The sequence below is a fragment of the Lynx canadensis genome, chromosome B4, assembly GCF_007474595.2.
Source record: "Lynx canadensis isolate LIC74 chromosome B4, mLynCan4.pri.v2, whole genome shotgun sequence".
NCBI classification, from domain to species: Eukaryota; Metazoa; Chordata; class Mammalia; order Carnivora; family Felidae; genus Lynx; species Lynx canadensis.
Window position 1 is genome coordinate 82,585,267 of NC_044309.1, and position 22,776 is coordinate 82,608,042.

The 22,776-nt window shown below is 39.2% G+C and overlaps 1 protein-coding gene across 2 annotated transcripts; it reads right to left on the reverse strand.

Annotated features, from left to right (window-relative positions):
• Nucleotides 1–711: 711 nt before the first annotated feature.
• On the reverse strand, nt 712–21,187 carry PTGES3 (prostaglandin E synthase 3). Of its 2 annotated transcripts, XM_030322940.2 has the most exons (8): nt 20,873–21,184; nt 6,735–6,848; nt 6,521–6,590; nt 5,922–6,020; nt 5,267–5,356; nt 3,300–3,362; nt 2,168–2,192; nt 858–1,865 (listed from the first exon to the last, which is right to left on the reverse strand). In XM_030322940.2, coding segments are annotated over exons 1-8 (483 nt in total). In that variant the 5' UTR covers nt 20,875–21,184; the 3' UTR covers nt 858–1,845. The 2 variants fall into 2 exon arrangements, with proteins under 2 accessions (XP_030178801.1, XP_030178800.1); XM_030322941.1 differs by lacking the exon at nt 3,300–3,362 and having other exon boundaries at nt 712–1,865; nt 20,873–21,187.
• Between the last annotated feature and the right edge of the window lie 1,589 nt (nt 21,188–22,776).

Sequence of the window (22,776 nt, forward strand, 5' to 3'; positions counted from 1 at the left end):
TAGAAAGGTTTAACTTCAAAAAAATTTCCCCCTGAAGCTAAAAACTACACTCTACTTATCAATCACACTAATACCTTTGGCATACTCCAGACAAATGCGACCAAGTTTAAAACAATAATTTAAAAGGACTAGAGGTACCTACCTGGCTTAGTCCGTTAAGCATCTGACTCAACTTCAGGGTTGCAAGTTCAAGCCCCATGTTGGGCTCCACACTGGGCATAGAGCCTACCTTCTTAAAGATAATAAAAACTGCATTCCCTTAACAGGACCAGAACCCATGTTATACTTCTATAATATAATAAAATAGAGTTGAATTTCAAGTGTTATGCCCAGACCTCCTGGAAAGTAGATGATTTTTCTAGCTGTACCATTTCAAGAAAATGGTTGTGAATATCACTCCGAAGTCATATACTCAACAGGGGAAGGAAAAAATGTTTTCCCTTCTAAATCACCATAATGTCCCATGCAAACCTATTATGGCACACTTCCCATTTATCAAGATTTTGTTGTTTGTGCTCTTGTCTAGCCTGTGACTCCCTGAGCACAGCAAGTACCTGAAGGATTGTCTTTGTATCCCCAGCACTTAAAACTGTCTGTAACACAGGTCCTTAATGTAAGACATAAAGTACTGATATAGGAAGCATTTCTATGCTATGACAAATACACAGAAGTTAGAGGGAATAAAAACTGCCAAATGCAGAAGCTCAAAGATTTACAGGAGGACAACACATTTAGTTTTATTTCAATCAAATCACAACACTTTCTTTTCCAACTGCTGCAAAGTGCATCTACAATTTGCTATTACAGATCCACTTTTAAAAGGTTTCCTGCGACATTACAGCAAGCCTCTTTTTTTCCCAAACAGAGGAATATTCCCAATTCTTCCTCAAATAAAAACTCCATTCCAGTAAATGGTAATACATGAAATTACAGTAAACCAGACACTTAAAAGGACAGCCAAAAAGTCTTCCAACAGTTTATTAGAAAGAATGTAGGTAGACATTAAAAAAAAAAATCCCCACTGTCATGAACATAAATTGAGGTTTTCAGCCTGGGACAAGCTGAATCAAAAAAAGAAATAAAAAATCCAATAGTGTATTAACATTTTTTTCACTCATTTGCCATACTGACAGTGCAAATACAATTTGGTCTAAATGTACAGACTCTCAAGCAACAATGTACAGCCTTTCTTCGTCCTCCATGCTAAGAGATGTAAAAGTTTAAGGGTCAAACAATACCAAATGTACAGGCTTCAAAACCATCTAAGTTAGGGCATTCACTAGTTTTAGCTAAGATACATCTGGAACACTGACAAGTGATCACTTACAATAATGTGAAGTAAATTTTTTGAAAAATAAAACTTTAGTGGAATAATCCTGGAGGATATACCAGAAGAACAACAAGTTACCAGTTTAAGGTATCAACCAATTTGTTTCATCAGCCACTTTTGAGTCCATGTTCTAAAATCTAAAATTTAGTTCTTTCTTCTAAGCCAAGAGTTTCCTATCATGTCAGTATCTATGTTATGAAGTAAAGGAGACTGAGGTGAAATGTTTTTATTTATCACAACTGCTGTATCAATTGTCTAGGACCTCAACAGCATCATGGAAGTCTGGGAAAAGTTCATGCATAAGGTTATTGCCTTAGCTGACTTAAAACTGCCCCATACAATGGTACATATCAACCCTTAGTGAAGCCTTAAAAAAACAAACAGGTTGAAAAATGGGTTAAAGGAGGCAAATACAGCATCTGCCTTTAGAGCTATCAACTCAGGAATTCTCTCAATTATGAAATCTTGCAGAGAAGTTATTTTTCTTTCTCAAAATCCGGTGATGACAACATTCCTTACTCCAGATCTGGCATTTCTGAAAGATTTTAAAAAGATTAGTATGAAGTACAAGGGAACAATCAACTTCAAAGTCTTATTAAAAAAAAAAAAAAAGCAGTCAACAGAGTTAATACTTTCCTAGGGAATTGTCTTTTTATTATTTTTTGCCTTTTCTAAATGTAAATCTCAAAGCATTCAAATTTCTGCTTTGGCTATTATAGGCCATGAAAAAATAATTTTTCTCTCAAGAATTATAAAGAAGTTAATGTCTCTATTTTCAGAGTTTTGTCTTTGATGTGAAATATCACTGTAAAACATACTTTTTACAAAGATACTTACTTTCATCATCACTGTCTTGTGAATCCTGCAGAAGAAGAATTTTGAAAGTTACCAAGTTGATCAAACATTCCTCTGCTAACTGAACAGTTTGCCTTAAAAAGCTGAAGCACTGTACTTTTACTAAAGTAGCAAAGATATGTGGTTATATCAAGCTTATGAATTTAATCACTGGACTTAAGAATAGGTTCACTGAAGATGAACAGATGTACAGCTGAGGATCTATCTTCCTGTAAGATGTGTGCCTTTTGGTGGGAATTGGTGCTCACCCTTTAAATCCCTTCCTGTCGGGTAGACTGAATTTTAGTATAAAATGGATTTCACTTCTCTCTTGGCATTCAGTGTAACAGGGAAATAGCTCACTGCGAAGACCACTGGACTGATAGAAGACAAAGAACTCCAAACCTAGCTGCTGAATTGTCTAAACATTTTTCAAACTATACTCAACAACTTTCTTTTTTTTTTTTTTTTTTTTTTTTAATTTTTTTTTTTTTCAACGTTTATTTATTGGGACAGAGAGAGACAGAGCATGAACGGGGGAGGGGCAGAGAGAGAGGGAGACACAGAATCGGAAACAGGCTCCAGGCTCTGAGCCATCAGCCCAGAGCCTGACGCGGGGCTCGAACTCACGGACCGCGAGATCGTGACCTGGCTGAAGTCGGACGCCCAACCGACTGCGCCACCCAGGCGCCCCTCAACAACTTTCTTGAAGATGTTAGCAGGATGCCAGAGCGGAATGTTGAGAAGAGTGATCCAGTTTATCTTTCTTACAGATTCACAATGTCCATCTATTTACTCTAGTTTCTGACCAATTCTGCTGCAAAACCTGTTTAACTCTGTCAAAATAATCCCTAAATTAATTCTTAATTGAATAAGGTATACGATGCAATTATTCTCTTGAAATCTGGTCCCTTAAGAATGGCCCATGGGACACCAGTTTCCTGGTAGGTACCTATCCTTGAAAAATTAGCACATTTTAAAATCTGCTTTTCCCTGTATTTCTGAGAGAGGGGGGAAAAAAAAACCAACCCAACAAGAAGTGGCAAAAAAGCAATCCTAAATCTATATAAAACAACCTATAAATACATTGTTTCTTACTATTTAAGTAAACAGAGAAAAGAATTTATAGACTTACATCATCTGCTCCATCTACTTCTGGTAAATCTACATCCTCATCACCACCCATGTTGTTCATCATCTATTTGAAGTGTAAAAATTAGTTTTAAAAATGATGTTAAATTAAGCCCTAATTATTAGGTTGCAAGCTCCAGAATAAACCTTAAGTCTGTCATAGATTTCCACCAATAAAAAAAGCAAAACAAATGTTAAGTACCTTCCTTTCCGGAAAAAGTAAATTATAAAATCTTGACAACTTGTAGGGAAGTTAAGACTAAGTTCTCACTGAAGAAAAGTGAAATTATTAAAACTTATCCATAAAGTTATTTATGTATGATATAGAAATTAAACACCGAAATCCTAAATAGTGCTTACCTCTGGTGCCTAAGGAAAAGAATGGGATTCATTTGTAGTTCTAAAGCTTTGTATCTTAAGCTAAGTGGCATGTGTATTATGGTATTCTCACTACAGTTTTAAATATTGTGAAGAACCAATAAATGATTTAAAATAAAGTCCTTCAGGATGATTAGGTTGTATAAAAGACCTGAACACTGAACCAAAGACTAAACAGCAATAAAAGTTAAAAACAGAAAAGAAACATGATTCTTGAAATAAAAGATACATACTATGGAGAAAATACACTTGCATATGTAAGTACTCTTGTAGACATACAAAACATTGAGACTAATAACAACATACTTACATGAAGTACTAATTTCCTATTTAGTTGTTTCTGATCATAAAGTAAGCAGTGTATTATTTAAAAAAGTACATATAACCCAAAACTAAACTATTAACAGATGGGGAGGGACTTATCTTCCCAAGCTACAACTTTCCTATAAATCTCCTAAAATTAAAAAATTCAATAACCATATACAACTTTATACCCAAATTTAAAACTTCTAAAATCTATGCTTACCTGCACTTTACAGTTAAAAGGTGCCTTTAAAAGATCCCTAATCACCAAATTGCTCAGTGTAAAAGTTCTGGGCAATCTAGTCTTAAATAATATGAGTAACTATTAAAGAGTCTCCCTACGTCTGATAGCACTGTTGAACACTTTGGTTAAGTTTCTTTGAGCAAGAAAAATGCTCAAAATGTGCCAAATACAGTATTAGGTGTTGAAGATACAATGGCAACAGAAATAGGACGAACTAATAAATACATTCAAGAGCTATTCAGGAGGTTAAAAAAAAAAAAAAAAAAAGATGGCCGCTAATGTTATACTGGAAACAGGCAGTAAAAGAATAGTGTTAGCTGTGACATGCACAGCTGGGCGAAATGGCGGCACCAATTACTACAGGTAAGAAATGGGAATAGCACAGCTGAAAAGAATTGCCCCATCTTCTTTTTCCTCTTTAATTTGAAATCAAGGTGCCAGAACCATGTAAGATGTTAAGTAGTTGCAAACATGACACTAGATATTTACTCCTATTTTAGCTCTTAGTTTTCAAAGAAACATAACAAAATCTAGTCAATTAAAACCTGACTTCACAAGGTTTATTCTATCCAAAGGGAAATCAATGATTTTGCCCCTTTAGCCTTTGGCAATATGTATTTAAATTCTTTCCTTGATTGTGCTAACTAAAACATCTTTACACACCACTTATCATGCACATCTCACTACCATTTTTGTGTTTAAAGGTTTATATTCATATTACATGGCTCCAAAATGCAAACCAATCCACGCTCCTAAAAAAAATCAGTTTAGAATAGAAACTAGCTATATTGCATGGATTGTACAGTTTATTTTTTGTCTTTATACATCAACTTTAGAACTTACCACTAATTTTTAAAAAAATTATACGATATTAAACTTCAGGATTAAATGACCATTTTTAAGATCTTACTTGGTTTTGCTGCAGAATGACCTTGAAAGTAAAATAATGCAGGTCTTAAAATACCACTAGGGGCTTTAAAACCAAATTAAATTCACACAGAAATGTACAGAGAGGGAGGTGGAAAATGCCATTTACAAGAACTTACCTCAGAGAAACGATCAAAATTAGACATGTCTTCATCTGAATCATCCTCCCAGTCTTTCCAATTATTGAAGTCCACACTAAGCCAGTTAAGCTACAGATCAATACAAACATCACCCTATGATTAGCTTAACTTACACTTATTGGTATGTACCTTAAGACTTCATTGCTTGAACTGTGGGTTCGTATTAGTGAGGCATGGAACTAACACACACACACACACACACAAAAGAACAGACTAGCAAAATCAAAAGTCAAATGCAGTACTAGCAAAGATAGTTTCACGAAGCTTCTTTCACAATTGTTAAACAATCCTAACCGTTAGAAACAAAAACAAAACTCATTGGTAGGAACTATTCTCAGGCACAATGGACTTTTTTTTGTAGCACCAAGTATGCTCCTCTGTGATATGTAACTTTTAGATTCTAGGCAAAATCTGCCTCTTGAATTCAGCAAAAGTTCTGCATCTAGGGACTGACCTTCTTCTGACCATACTTGGTTTTAAGTTAAAACTAAAAAACACCAAGGAAAAAAACCTGTAAGAATACAAGACTTTAATAACACTTAACTATGAAATAAAAACATAATATTCCTCATGGAAAACAAATGTGTCTTTTATTACTTAAAAATGTTAAACTCCCCCAAGAAAAGAAACATACCTTTGCCCTTTCTTTTGTTAACCTTGGCCATGACTGGCCAGATTCGCCTTTTCGTAAACAACATAAAATTGATCTGTCCGTTCTTTTATGCTTGGAATCCTAAAAACAAAAACAAAAGCACTATCACATCACTTATCTCTCCAGTATCGCTACAGAATAGAAAAGTAGCTTGTCATTCCTCAACTCTAATTTTTTTCTCTACATTTTCTCTAAAGGCAAAGAAACATCCCCTAGCTTACTAAACATTTCATTAGCTATCCAAATTGCAAAAAAATTTTCCCTCCCTGCACACAGTGAATAAAATAAAGCCTTAAAAAAAATCAAGTAAAAAAAATTTTTTGACTAAATATGGTACATTCACAGAATAGTTTAAAAATTCTAAAAGACTAGACTAAGACAAGCCTAAAGAACAGTGACAGCAAGAACAAAAGGGGGCTGCAGAAAAGTAGTTCAAAGGGGAAATATTGCGAAAATATAAATCTCTAGATAGCCTCTGAACTGTTAAGAAAAACAATTACTGGTTACTGCTAAAAAGAGTACTTGATGTATGTCCATTTCTTCATGATTTAAACTGGAATTAAAGCCTTAAGACTACTTACATTTGGATCAATACAGTGAAAAAGATCAATTTCATTTAAATGTTTAAAATTATCGCTTCCTCCAAGACAACTGTGTAAAAAAAAAAAAAAAAAAATGAACCTCTTCAAAGAGATAAAGATTAGTATAACTTCAGTGAAAACAAAACAAGCAAGCCAAAGTTACTTGGTTGTCTGAAATAAGCTTCTTACCCAATGATGTAAAATGGTAATTTACCTGAATGTAAGTTTGGATTTTTCAAAATTTACATTAACATCTTTACTGTCTTCAACACAAAATTCAATGAAGACGTAGTCCCTTCGATCGTACCATTTTGCAGAAGCAGGCTGCCTACAAAGAGATAAAATTAGACAAAGTTAAGCTGGAATTCATTAACTGAGTATTTACATAACCTCCAAAATTTTGGTATATAAGTAACATTTCTCTTTCCCATTAGAAGATGGATTATTTGGAAACAGCTTATTATAATTTCAAACAGAAACTACATCCTTAGGGGCAAGTGAGTGGCTCAGTAGATTAAACATCTGACTTCAGTTCAGGTCATGATCAGAGGAGTCCCACATCAGGCTCTGCACTGACAGTGTGGAGCTGCCTGGGGATTCTTTCTCCCTCTCTTGCCCCTCTCCCACTTTCACAGGGGATCATGCTCTTTCTCAAAATAAATAAATAAACTTAAAAAACACCTACATCTTTACTCTTAACAACTGCATTCCAAGTTAAAACACAACTATAACTGATTTCACAATATGAAGGAATTAAAAAATGAATCAATGCTCAATAGGGCTAACCACATTTGAGTGTGAGCAGGAAAGGGGCAGAGAGAGAGAGGGACAGAGTTCTGAAACAGGCTCTGCAAGGACAGCAGAGAGCCCAATGTGGGGCTCGAACTCATGAACCATGAGATCATGACATGAGCTGAAGTCAGACACTCAACCAACTGAGCCACCCAGGCGCCCCAACATGCTGTCTTTAACTGAAAATATTTGCTAACTTAATAAAATTTTAAATGACTAGGTTCACAGATTTTATTAAATAATCTCTACATCCAACATGAGACTCAAACTTACAACCCGAGATCAAGAGTTGCACGCACACTCTACCAACTGAGCCAGCCAAGCATCCCTAAGTTCAGATTTTCAAACTGAAGTGACCATACAGTATGTTTAAAAAGCGCTAATGAAAATCATCCAGAGCAATGAACACCACAATGCCAAACTACTATTTCCAACTAAAGGAAACAGATTTCCTATACAGAAATGACTGACCTCAGGCATAAGATGGGATGAGGTTGGGACATCTTGGGCAAACGAAGCTATTAAAAACTATGAGGTCAGTTATGGGGCACCTGGGTGGTTCAGTTAGCGGAGCATCCAACTCTTGATTTTGGCTCAGGTCATGACCTCATAGTTCATGGGATTGAGCCCTGAATTGGGCTCCACGCTGACAGCACGGAACGTGTTTAGGTTTCTCTCTCTGCCCCTCCCCAACTCGCTTGCGGGCTCTTGGGGGGTGGGGGAGAGCAAAACAAAACTATGAGGTCAGAACCAGAGGCAATAATAAGGGTCTCCCTGCATTGGCCAATGAGAATTCTAGGTTACCAGAAGATGCTACAGATCCAACTCTCTACAAATTGGCTGTTAACAGAAAAAGAATTAGGCATTTTTCCTTCTTTCTCTTTATGAAACTTTATTCATGGTAACTGGATAGATAGATCTGTTCATAGAAGTAAACTTCTTTATAAAATTTCAGCTTTGGAATGGAATACAGTTGCGGGGGGGGGGCATGTGTCACCATTTTGCAACCTTTAAACTGATTTGGCAATGATCAACGGATGAAACCATTAAAATGATTAGATTAGGGGCACTTGGGTGGCTTAGATGGTTGAGTGTCTGACTTCAGTTCAGGTCATGATCTCACGTTGAGTTCAAGCCCCACGTCAGGCTCTGTGCTGACAGCTCAGAGCCTGGAGCCTGCTTTAGATTCTGTGTCTCCTTCTCTCTGCCCCTCCCCCACACATGCTCTGTCTCGAAAAGTAAAAACATTAAAAATTTTTTTTAAAGATTAGATTAATAGTTAATAAAGAATTTACAATTAATAGTTAATAAAAAATTCAGCATCACTAAAAGTGGGACAACCAGACCTACAACCTCCTAATCTGATGCAACATGATATACTCCATAGAAAACTTAATTCCAGTCTATAAGAAGAGAAAAAAAATTTTTTTTTTAATGATACAATGAGGAAGGGAGAAATCCAGAATACTGTTAAATCAATGCTATAAAGAAGAGAAGGGACTGCTCTAGATTAAAAGAAACCGAAGAGTTATCAAACACGTAGAGGGACACCTGAGTAGTTGTTCAGTCAGTTAAGCATGACTCTTGATTTCAGCTCAGGTCATGCATGATCTCACAGTTCATGAGATGGAGCCCCAAATCGGGCTCTGCGAGGACAGCGAGGGGCTTACTTGGGATTCTCTCTCTGCCCCTCCCCAAGTTGCACTCACTCTCTCAAAAATAAACAAACATTAAACAAAACATATCCAATTTATGCACCTGGTCTGCAACCCCCCCACCCCTGGCCCGACCTAAACATAAAAAGAGATTACTGAAACTGTGACCACCTAAATACAGACAGGGTATTAGATATTAGAGAATATGAAAATCATTGTTAGTTTTTTTAGGCATGAAAGGCATTGTTTTTATGGGGGGCTGGGGGGGAGAGTCCATTCAAGATGAAAACTTAAGTATATGGGGTTTGCTTTAAAAGACTTCAGGAGGGATGCCTCAATGGCTCAGTCGATTAAGTGTCATGATCTCAGGTAATGATCTCACGCTGTCATGGGATCTGTGTCTGGCTCCATACTGGCAGTGTGGAGGCTGCCTGGGATTCTCAGTCTCCTCCTCTTTTTGCCCCTCCCCTGCTCACACTGTTCTCTGGTGCTGTCTCAAAAATAAACTTGAAAAGAAGAAAAAAAAAGACTCCAGGAAAAGGAAAAGAGGATAAATAAAGCAATGGGGCAAAGGCCTACTAAGCACTTAATCTGGATGACAGGTAGATGGGGATTATATTCATTATGCTTTTTTTTTTTAAAGGTTTATTAATTTTTTGAGACAGAGAGACAAAACATGATTGGGGGAGAGGCAGACAGAAGGACCCACAGAATCTGAAGCAGGCTCCAGGCTATGAGCTGTCAGCACAGAGTCCAATGTGGGGCTCGAACTCACGAAACATGAGATCATGACCTGAGCCAAAGTCAGACACTTAACCAACTGAGCCACCCAGGCACCCCTCTTCATTATACTTAAAAAAAAAAAAAAAGTTAGACCTTCCCAATGACCCAGCAGTAGCACTGCTAGGAATTTACCCAAGGGATACAGGAGTACTGATGCATAGGGGCACTTGTACCCCAATGTTTATAGCAGCACTCTCAACAATAGCCAAATTATGGAAAGAGCCTAAATGTCCATCAACTGATGAATGGATAAAGAAACTGTGGTTTACATACACAATGGAATACTATGTGGCAATGAGAAAGAATGAAATATGGCCTTTTGTAGCAACATGGATGGAACTGGAAGTGAAATAAGTCATACAGAGAAAGACAGATACCATATGTTTTCACTCATATGTGGATCCTGAGAAACTTAACAGAAGTCCATGGGGGAGTGGAAGAAAAAAAAAAAGAGGTTAGAGAGGGAGAGAGCCAAAGCCTAAAAGACTCAAAAAACTGAGAACTGAGGGTTGATGGAGGGTGGGAGGGAGGGGAGGGTGGGTGATGGGTATTGAGGAGGGCACCTTTTGGGATGAGCACTGGGTGTTGTATGGAAACCAATGACAATAAATTTCATAGAAAAAAAAGTTATTAAATGATTCTAGCAGGGACTAGTTTCTTTTTAAGTGTAACCCAGTCTAACTTTGAAATTGGGTTATACTTAGTTAACGGGAGGATTCTTTTCCCAAAACATTTTACAAATAGTATTTCAATAAACTCTAGACAAGCACACTAATGGTGACATGGTTATTACAATGGCTGTATAAAAAACCAAGTAGTACACTACTCTTTAATTTGTTCATACTGAAGACACTGGAACCAGAGATCTTTTTCTTTTCCTCAAATTCACATTAAGAATTCAGAATGTGAGTAATATGTTTGGAAAGAGAATCTTTAAAATGAAATCTTAAGGTGGGCCATAAATTTAACATGACTGGTGTCCTTACAAAAGATTAGGACACAGAATAAAGAGCTTGTGAAGACGCAGGAGAAGAGGCCCAGTCATCCCATTTCTGGTACTTTGTTATGGCAGCTCTAGCAAGCTAATACAATCATTTTCCAAATAACAAAATTAAATGATCATTTAAACCAGGGGTTGGCACAGAAGCCAAAAATGGTTTTTATATTTTTAAAGAGTTATAAAAACAAGCATGTAGGACAGAGATATTTGTGGTCTGCAAAGCTTAGCATTTACTAGGTAATCCTGATTTCAACTATCAAAAATACAAGAGGGGGGGGCGCCTGGGTGGCGCAGTCGGTTAAGCGTCCGACTTCAGCCAGGTCACGATCTCGCGGTCTGGGAGTTCGAGCCCCGCGTCAGGCTCTGGGCTGATGGCTCAGAGCCTGGAGCCTGTTTCCGATTCTGTGTCTCCCTCTCTCTCTGCCCCTCCCCCGTTCATGCTCTGTCTCTCTCTGTCCCAAAAATAAATAAACGTTGAAAAAAAAATTAAAAAAAAAAAAAATACAAGAGGGGACCCTACACGTAACCTAAAACCAGTAAAAAACACATATATTCACTCAACTGGAAGAGAGCTTGATTTTGAAATCCTGCTCGTCTTCTGTGAAACTCACATCCCTTTTTTTCTAGTAACCAAAAGAGGAGCAGGTTTAGCTTGAACACTAGCTCATAAACTAATTATATTGGGTTTATCTCTAGCCTTATACTAACATTGACAAAACTTGTAACCACTGTCCAAGTCTGTCAGTTCACCTTAATAGTAAATACCTATGGATGTAAAAACTTTTTTCACTTCTGCATATGCTATGTAAATAATCCCCTACTTAAAACAAAACAAAACCAACCCCCTCCCCAACATATGGGACATTCCTCAAGGTTCCAGTTTCAGCCCCACATCTGGCTCTCTGCTGTCAGTGTTGAACCCACTTGGAATCCTCTTCCTCTCTGCCCCTACCCCACTTGCACTCTCTAAAAAATAAACATTAAAAAAAAAAAATTGGTTAAAACATATAGACAAACGTACTGGAGAAAATAGCAATAACGACAATTTTTTTTAAAAAGTTCTACTTCTGTAAAGGTATTTAAGGAACTGAAAAATGTGATACAAAGATGCTAATTAACAATAACCTTTAAGATAAAATTGGCAAATATGTATTATTTTTTGGGAGAAAACGCGCACGGGCGTGTGCACAGGGGAAAGACACAAAGAGAAGGGGACAGAGGATCTGAAGTTGGCTCTGTGCTAAAAGCAGAGAGTCCAATGTGGGGCTCAAACTTATGAACTATGAGATCATGACTGGAGCCAAAGTTGTACCCTTTAACCAACTGAGCCACCCAGGAGCCCCAATAGGCAAAAATATTTTTAATCTGTATTATCTTTAATTAATGGTCTCATTAAGAAATCAATCAAACAGTGGGGTGCCTGTCAGCCCAGAGCCTGCTTCGGATTCTCTCCCTGCCCCTCAAAATAAATAAACTTATTTTAAAAAACTGTTGGAGAGGAGGTAGGACAGAATCAGTTAAAGGGGAACCTAATGGCAATTACCCACAATTAAGATAGTGTATCCAAAACATAACCAATAAACGATTCCCAAAATAAATATTCCCAAAATAAAGGACTCACAAGTCAAATGTACTTGGAGAATATATACTGATTTAGTAGTACTTCTTTTCCAGGTTTCCCAAAATACAGCAAAGCCTCAATTAACAGAATATAAAATCAGATAGTTGATTTATAAGTAGCTCTCATCAGCTTTATCTTTCAACTACTGACCACTGATCTACTTTCTAATCTATAGCAGATACAGTTGAATTTGGTTCAAATGTGACAGAGCAGAATACAGGACTACTAGTAAAAGACCCCTTTTATGCTCAACTCTCACCATCAAGCACCTCCTGTAGGGGTGCTACATGAAGAGTTTGATGGTGAAGGCTGGGTCTGAGAGAAAGAGGCTGCCTGGGATTCTCTCCTCTGCCCCTCCTCCACTTGTGCAGGAGATGAGCTGCTTCCTTGAAACTTAAAAAAATGGCCTCATGTAGACAAGTCTAACAGCTAAAATACATTTAGAGTTTGAATGTTATTCAATAAATAAATATGTATTAATCATGGGGCTAGGAATTGTTCTGGAGACAGAGCAATGAGCAAAATAGACAAAGCTTACATTCGAGTTAGATGAAATTTAGTCCAAAAATCTCCTAAGAAATATGGGGGTAAAGGGATCGGATCCGTTACTAGTGGCCTTTATTAATGTGTAAACAGGCAATATATCATAAGACAAGGTTCTCAAAAACCAAGCAAACAAACAAAGATAACATTTTCTGTTTATCAGTACAGCTGAGCTTTAAAAAACAACACAGGAGTAGGGACCCTCTACACAGTTGAAAATCCAAGAACTTATGACCCCTAAAACTTAGCTACTGTTGATCAGACCCTCACAAGTAACATTTACTTTGCATGTTATATATATTATACACTGTATTCTTACAAAGAAGCTAGAGAAAAAACAATGTTAAGAAAAATCACAAGATCTCTATCTGCTCCTCCCCTGCTTGCTCTGTCTCTCAAAAATAATAAACATTAGGGGCACCTGGGTGGCTCAGTTAAGTGTCCAACTTCGACTCAGGTCATGATCTCACAGTCGTGGGTTTGAGCCCTGTCAGGCTCTGTGCTGACAGCTCAGAGCCTGAAGCTTGCTTCAGATTCTCTGTCTCCCTCTCTTTCTGCCCCTCCCCCACTCATGCTCTTGTCTCTCTCTCTCTCTCAAAATAAACATTAAAAAAAAAATAATAAACATTAAAAAAACTTTTTTAAAAAAACGGGGCGCCTGGGTGGCTCAGTTGGTTAAGTGGCCAACTTCGGCTCAGGTCATGATCTCATTGACTGTGAGTTCGAGCCCCACGTCGGGCTCTGTGCTGACAGCTCAGAGCCTGGAGCCTGCTTCAGATTCTGTGTCTCCCTCTCTCTCTCTGCCCCTGCCCTGCTCACACTCTGTCTCTCTCAAAAATAAACATTAATATATATGTGTGTGTGTGTGTGTGTGTATATATATATATATATATATATATATATATATAAAATCTATATTTATGGGGTTTCTGGGTGGCTCAATGGGTTAAGTGTCTGACTCTTGATTTCAGCTCAGGTCATGATCTCACAGTTCATGGGATTGAGCCCTGCACTGTCATCATAGAGCCTGCTTAGGATTCTCTCTCTGCCCCTCCCTTGCATGTGCTCTCTCAAACTAAATAAACTTAAAAAAAAAATACATTTACAGTACTGTACTTATTGTAAAAAAAAAATCTACCTAAGTGGACCCACAGAGTTCAAACCAGTGTTATTCAAGGATCAACTGTACTTAACTAATTAATGACAGTTTCCTTACAAGTTTATTCTTTTTTTCCCCTTATAAATTTGTTAATGGAGCATGATTATTTGTCTGAATTAAAAGATCACTTTGAATTCTAAGATAAAACAACAGAAATCAAATAACTAGCTTTTTACTAGAGCTTAATAATCAAGTAAATATCTTCTAGGTTTAGGAGTAAACATTTCTATTAAATAGGAAGTTTCTTAAAGACTAGATTCACTCATTTTTTTAATACATCTCTAAGTATCTTTAAATATCAAGAAAGATTACAGACGAAAACATTAAAATCAAGAAAAAAGTCAGCAATAAAAAGATGTTATAAAATTCAGAATTACTGATTTTCTAAAACTAAGTTTTAAACTTAGCTTAAACTAGTCTATCATTTGCAAAAGGGAATCAAGACAGTGGTAAATCTTTTTCACTTTGTAGTAAGTGAGGAATGATATGGAAACATGAAATTCTGTTATACAAAGGGAAAAAAGTAGTTCCAGGTTCATAGACGGAGCAGTTTTTCCTCCCTCAAAAGCCCTGTCTACAAATGTCTAAAACCAGTCTCTTACACACATATTCTTTCCTCAAAGAAACCCCAAGATCTGCTTCTCATACTTTCAGATCATCTGTACATCAGTTGTACCACCACGTAAAACTTTCTGGAAAGGTGATCTGAATACACATGCTACTCCTGTGGCTTCCAAATTATGTGCCAAGGTGCATCAGGGCACCATGAGAAACTTAAGAGGGCTGCTGAAAGATCTTTTAAGTTTGAGAAAAATTTAGTGATACTCAATCTCATTCAAGACACCAAGTGGTTCAGTTTCAAGGTAGACTGCACTACATCCCTCTCCATTAACCTTCATCTTTGCACAGTTTTATTTCTGGTGGTTGCTATAATTTAATAAAGGGGGGGGGGGCTACAAAAAAAAAGCAGTGGGAAACAGAAATTGAAATTGAAATGGAAGTATCCAATCTGACTTCAAGGTATAAGTTATGCAGTGCCGGGGCACATGAGTGACTCAATCAGTTGAGCATCTGACTTCAGCTCAAGGCATAATCTCAAGGTCTGGAAGTTCGAGCCCCACATCAGGCTCGCTGCTGTCAATGCATGAAGCCTGCTTTGAATCCTCTGTCCCTCTCTCCTTCTGCCCCTGCCCCGCTCACTCATGCTGTCTCAAAAATAGACATGGGGGGGGGGGGGGAAAGGTACACATGCCCAAAACACATACATATTCCATTACTAAATGGTGATTATAAAAGAAGCTACTTATTTCAACTTTCGTGGATTAGTTTTTGAAAGACTACTAACTAGGCTGTTAGGCAAATTACTTAAGTTGTTTGGACCTAGCTACCTAATAAACAGAACTGTTATTCCTTTTGGCCAGCAACACCATAAACACACACACACACCCTACTAAGACAAAAAAGGGGCAAACCAAGAACACTTGTGAAACCTCTATACTAGTTCCTTTATTTGGTAATTCCTACTCTAAAACAAAAAAGTGAGGGGTGGCTCAGTGGGTTCAGTCCAACTATTGACATTGGCTCAGATCATGATGTCACAGTTCTGGAGTTTGAACCCCATGTTGTGCTCTGTGCTAACAGTGTGGAGCCCGCTGGGCATTCTCTCAAAATAAAAAATAAACTTGGGGTACCTGGGTGGCTCAGTCAGTTAAGTGACTTCGGCTCAGATCATGATCTCATGGTTGAGTTCGAGCCCCACGTGGGCTCTGTGCTGACAGCTCAGAGCCTGGAGCCTGCTTCAGATTCATATTCTCTCTCTCTTTCTCTCTCTCTCTCTCTCTCTCTGGAGCCTGCTTCAGATTCTGTGTCTCCCTCCCTCCCTCTCTCTCTCTCTCTCTGCCCCTCCCAGGCTCATGCTCTGTCTCCCTCTCTCAAAAAATGAACATTAAAAAAATTTTTTTAAATAAAAATAAATATATAACTTAAAAAATTAAAACAAAAAAATGAAAGAAAGCTGTTCTTAAAGACAGGATTTCCCCTGATAAACTTAGTGCCTTTCTTCCATCCAACTCCAACCTTCGTACATTCCTACTTCTGTGCACACATCACTTTAAACATCCTCAAAGCAAACACAACAATTTTTCTTCATACAAATAAAATTCAAACAAGGTCAATGTCTCACTGCCTCCGTCACAAATTTCAGAGCCTTGGGGCTCCACAACCATATGTCAAGAAGTGACACAGGTTTAACAAACAATTTAGATGATATTAACAAAACTACAGAGATATAGTTATTTCTTTGGAAATTAAAAGTTTCACCTGGAAAATTATTCTCCCTTTTTGTAAAGTGGAAAAAATAAGGCTTCTGTCAGAAATCCTGAGTTCCAATCCTATTTGGGACAGTTCCTCATACTAATTAGCACTGTGTGAATTAGTATTTGAAAAACTAGATCCTGGAACTTAATACATATTAAAAATTTTAAGAACACCTGTCTGTGACTTAGATCCTTTCAGTACACAAAGATAATTAAAATGCTGAGTTAGAAAGGGCCCAAAGAAAACACTTTATAGCAATAAAGTATGACAACATGTGAAGATTAACTACTGCACAGAAAATCCCTAATAGCATATTTTGACTTTGGACTACAATATGAAGGAGTTCATACTACTGCTCAAGGTAATATTTAAAGTAATTGGTGGGGCGCCTGGGTGGCTCAGTCGGTTAAGCGTCCGACTTGGGCTCAGGTCATGATCTTGCAGTCCGTGAGTTCGATCCCCGCGTCGGGCTCTGTGCTGACCACTCAGAGCCTGGAGCCTGTTTCAGATTCTGTGTCTCCCTCTCTCTCTGACCCTCCCCCGTTCATGCTCTGTCTCTCTGTCTCAAAAATAAATAAACGTTAAAAAAAAAATTAAAGTAATTGGCATTTTCCTGAAAAACCAGAAGTTCAAAGGTGTCCTGGTGAAGCAGAGAAGTCACCTCAATTTAAAATCTATCAGTGCCATGGTGCAGCCGCTCTGGAAAGCAGTGTGGAGGTTCCTCAGAAAATTAAAAATAGACCTACCCTATGACCCAGCAATAGCACTGCTAGGAATTTATCCAAGGGATACAGGAGTACTGATGCATAGGGGCACTTGTACCCCAATGTTCATAGCAGCACTCTCAACAATAGCCAAATTATGGAAAGAGCCTAAATGTCCATCAACTGATGAATGGATAAAGAAATTGTGGTATATATACACAATGGAATACTACGTGGCAATGAGAAAAAATGAAATATGGCCTTTTGTAGCAACGTGGATGGAACTGGAGAGTGTAATGCTAAGTGAAATAAGCCATACAGAGAAAGACAGATACCATATGGTTTCACTCTTATGTGGATCCTGAGAAACTTAACAGGAACCCATGGGGGAGGGGAAGAAAAAAAAAAAAAAAAGAGGTTAGAGTGGGAGAGAGCCAAAGCATAAGAGACTGTTAAAAACTGAGAACAAACTGAGGGTTGATGGGGGGTGGGAGGGAGGGGAGGGTGGGTGATGGGTATTGAGGAGGGCACCTTTTGGGATGAGCACTGGGTGTTGTATGGAAACCAATTTGTCAATAAATTTCATATATATATATAAAAAAATAAATAAAATCTATCAGTGCCAATCTACAGAGTAAATAATACAAAGTTTACTACAACACACATTGCATTTCTGTAATAAAATACACTAGGTGCAACAATCTTCAATTTAAGAACTCTGATAAAGTATTGTAAAAATTTAAGGGCTAGAGACTAATTCTGAATAGTTCATATCACAAAAGTATTTTTTCCTGAAAAGTGACAATCACTACCACCTAAGACCTCAAAATGATAATAGCTTCAAGATTTTAAAACAGAAAATACAATTAAACATGGGAATCTTAATTAACAGTACATACTGGTCTGCACTGATTTATCCCTTCCAGTTTCTACTGCTTTCTAGTTAAAGTCTAACTAAGCACAGAAAAAAAAAAAAGAAAAAGAAAAAGAAAAAGAAAATCCAGTTGCTAGGTTACAGTGGTTAAGAAATCAACACTGAACAAAAACCATCATCAGTTACTCTTCCTTAACTACAGAAATTAACCATACAGCATATGCTCACTATTACCATTTATGTTGGAAGCTAAAGAAAGACTAATGATTTTGTTTTTAGGACTCAATTCTATAAAGTTGAATGATGGCAAAGTATTCAAGATTTCAACCAATGTTAGAAACAGTCACAATATGTTTCTGGACAATTTATTAATTCAAGTATAAGACCACTGAAAGAACGACTTCAAATAGATCAAAACTGAATAAAACAGGGACTCCTGGCTGGCTCTGTTGGAGGAGCATGGGACTCTTTGATATCCGAGTCCTGAGTTCGAGCCCCACGTTGGGTGTTAGAGATTACTAAAAAAGAACAAAAAACTTAAATAGAAACAAAAACCTTTCCTTTAAAAAGCATTTTACTTTCTATCTATGGTTACTGAGTTCAAATTAGAATTAGAACTGCAATAGCTTAAAAAAAAAAAAAAAAAGCAGTAACAATTAACTAGCACACCTCCCTTCTCCCCCACCCTAGTTTGAAGGAGAGAGGTCTTAAAATCTCAGCCTTCTCGAAAATCAGGTTGAGTTTTTATGTAAACTATTAGACTAAACCTTAAAAACCTGATCGAAAAAAATGTACCTAGACAATCACTACTAAAGAGTATTCAAATGAGGGAAAAAAAAAAAACAAAAAAAACAGATCTTAAAACTCTTAAAATATCCAGACGTAAAAGTCTCTCTCCACATCTAAAATAATGTTTATATCATGTTCAGAACATGCGAATGAATGACTCTTGATCTCAGGGTGTTGAGTTCAGGCCCCAAGCTGGGGGGTAGAAATTACTTCAACAAATACATAAACTTAAAAAAAAAATTTTTAAATGTTTATATCAAACATCAACAAATGGATCCTTATCAATTAGCCAGGTTCTTCCCAGGACTGGAAGACCCATTGAAGGGTTTTTCTAACTCAAATAACAGATTCATAATACTCCTCTTGAAAACAGTAAGTTTGTTGAATGCAATTAGTTCAACAAGATCTCCTAAATTTGCAAGATGGCATTTATTTTAAAAGGAGATTTATGTGGTCTCTTCAAAACACTCAGGTTGAAAGCATTCTTGTAACTTAGACTGCTTTTTGGAATACTGACTGTTACACTTTCCATCTGAGGTTTCAATTTATTTACTTAACGTCTCTATTTAACTATTTCATGTGACCTCCCAAAAGTATATTTCAAATAATTTTAAACATATTTCTTAGTGAAAACGTATTTTGTTTGGCTACATTAGTCTATTAACAGTTGGCAGCTTACCTAAGCATTTATTTCCTCAGGGAGTTTCAAAATATAAAAGGCACCTTAAGACTAACAATCCTGCTACATTTTTTGGAATAAAGCCTTTCCAGAGAAAAGTGAAAGCTACTTTACATAGATTAAGATATTATACTGAATACCAATGGGGAGGGGCAACCCTTCCAAAATTCTAGATGTCCCCTTTACATAGTAATACTGTGTTCCAGAGGCTTGCTCTCCATCATTAACCAACAGCAGTGTATCCTTTAACCCAATAGAATCATCATCAGTATCATTAAGTAACCCTTTGAAAGTGCGTTACTTTTCACAGGAATTAAACTTGTTACCTTTCAATCACTCTCTGTACGTATCTTTCAGGGAGCAGTTAGTACCAAAAATAAAATAAAATAAAATAAAATAAAATCCTATAAAACCGATAGTTCTCACATCTGGAGAGACAGAGTTTTTCCTGAAAAGAATGTAAGCCCTGAAAATGGGAGTGCCAAAAATTTTATTAGGTTTAAAAAAAAAAAATCACTAAGGTTTTTCTTTACCATCATCAAACTAAAATTCTTAAAAAAAAAAAATCCTTGTCACCTCAACGTAAATAAATGTAAGCTCTTAAAGGCAACAAAAAGGCAACTACATACCTATTTCAATCTTAATTAAAATAGGATAATGCAACCTCGCCTCAAGTTTAATGTAGAACACTGAAAACGTCCACAAGTATCTTTCCACTCGACACGTGCGGAACGACCTGCTCAATGCTAACTCCTCGCGCCATGGACAAGGGTGAGTTTTGGCAAGCTTCCCCCCTTTCAAGGGATTGGGAGTTAGGAGGCCTGGAAACGTCCATACCCAAGAAATCACGACCCCGGAAAGGAAAGTAAGTTGTGGGGACGGTGTGACCTCCCCGCAGTTGCCTAGCAGTACTGTCGCTCACGGCGGAAGGCCGCGTGGTGCTCTGCGGGGAGCACCGCCAGCCTTCTGGTAGCACCCACCACAGGTGCACTTGGCCCAGGGCCTGGGCCCAACATCACCGAGGGGCAGAACCAGACTGCCCCAAAAGCGAAGTGGCTATCCAAGAGGCCCCGCGCCTTCAGAAAGCCCGCACGGCAGAAAACTCACAGAAGAGTAAGGCCTAAGGCTAAGTTACGGAGTTAGAGTAACCGGGACTGGCAAAGGAGGAAAAGTGGGATTTCCGGCGCGGGGAAGGCGAGGAACCGTTCCGAGGTGGGAAAAGCGGACATCTGGAGGAAAAATGTCCTCCACCCGCCAACGGTAACCGGAACAAGGATACTGGACCTCCCACCACAAGAAAGAACGACTGCCGCCACAGAAGGGAGAAAGCCGAGGGGGTCGAAAGCGGGGGGTTGGGGGGGGGGCTTCCCGGCAGCCCCCTGCGCGGCCTCGGCCTCCCTCCGGGGCGACCTTCCTTCGGCGGGGTGTCGCACTCACATCGTGAACGGGGCAGGGGGGACGGGCGAACGGGTGGGCGGGCCTCTCCGGCGGCAGCTGCTGGGCAATCGACTCTACTCCGGTGGCGACTCCGGCGTTTTCTTCCCGGTCGCGGCCTCTTCTCGCTTCCCTCAGGCGACGGTGGCGGCGGGCTCGACCTGGGTCCCCAGAATGCACCGCGCGGAGAGAGCGGCTCCTCCGATCGGGGAGAAGAGGAAAGTGTAGGAAAAGGGGCGCGAGGACGGAAAATGAACGTGCGTGCGTGCGAGCGAGGGGTGGTGAGGCCGGGCGGCGGCTGGTGACGCAGCAAAATGCCCGGGCCCTGCCGCCGCGCGTGCGCACTCTTTGTTTTCGGGCTCCTGCGCGGTTTTCTAGAGATATCTACGGAAAGGGCGGGGCCTCCCAGCTCCTTCGCGATCCTTCCTAGCTCTGGCCCCGCCCTGCGTCTGCTCCCTTCGGTCCGGCGGGTTCCCGCCTCTCCTCCCGCGCTCCCCCCTCGCGTTAGAAAACCGTTGGCCGCCCTAACCGCCTGGCCGTGCGCGTTGGGCGATCTCCGGGAGAAACGGCTGTGTTGACAGCAGGAGGAAGGCCGAAGCGGAGGGAGGCCAAGTCGGGAGACTTGAAAAGTGAAACAGATTGGTTACTCTTGAGGGAGTAAGCCAGTCCACTGAGGAAACATTCTCTCGCAAAAAAGATATGAAAAGCCTGTGCTCGTGATATTTGCGGGAAAAGGCTAACTTCAGAATCGAGAGCTGGGTGCACCTGGCCGTTTTTCTCTGCTTCCCCAGGGGTTGGAGACTCTTATCCAGGGGCAGCGGAAATCTGAGGTCTTGGTTGAGGAGAAACGTTTGTCGTTTGGGGAGGGCATTTGCCCTTGTTTTGAGATAATTAGGCCTATAGGTGAGACGGGGGTTTTGTCAGTGGAGAGTCGAAGTTTGTGGGAATGGGGAGATGAGATGAGGACACTCCTTGTCTTCAGGCACATCATTAGGGGGAGAAGGTTACCCATCTGTTTTCAACCATTATCTCTTGAACTGCCGCTTTGTCCCTTGAACGTGGTTGGGCTGTAATGAGGGATAGTAACCAAGAGAATGAAAACAGTACTTACTGCCTATTCTAGAAGGCCACTTAACAGTGGAGTAAGGGACAAATACATCAGTGCACTGCTAGTTGGAATACAAAGGAAGTTTAAGTGTCAAGACATTTTGGAAAATACTGGCTTCGTAGCATTAAGGACTTGGTGGTCTATGCTGTGCATGGCAGGGTTGGGGAACTATAGACATTGGACACTGCTCAAATCTCAAACCTCGTTTAAGAGGGTTGTTAAATCCCAGCTCTCAAGTACTGTGATTTTTAAGAAGTCTACTGCCTGTTGGGGAAAGCAAAATACACAAGTCAAGATTATTGAGTGCTATAATGGAAGTACAAAAAGTAATGGGAGCATAGAAGGAGGAGAGGTCGATATTGACTGGAAGTATTAGGACAGGCCTTGTTAAGAAAAATTAATCCCAGGGGCGCCTGGGTGGCTGAGTCGGTTGAGCATCCGACTTCCGCTCAGGTCATGATTTCACAGTCTGTGAGTTCGAGCCCCGCATCAGGCTCTGTGCTGACAGCTCAGAGCCTGGAGCCTGTTTTGGATTCTGTGTCTCCCTCTCTCTCTCTCTCTCTGCCCCTCCCCCACTCATGCTCTGTCTTTCTCTCTGTCAAAAATAAATAAACATTAAAAAAAAAAAAAAAATCAGAAGCAGGCTCCAGGCTCTGAGCTGTCAGCACAGAACCCATGGGGGGCTTGAACTCATGAACAATGAGATCATGACCTGAGCCAAAGTCGAACACTTAACCAACTGAGCCACCCAGGCACCCCAAAGTTTCCCACTCCTCTATCCCTAGGACCCTTCCTTTAT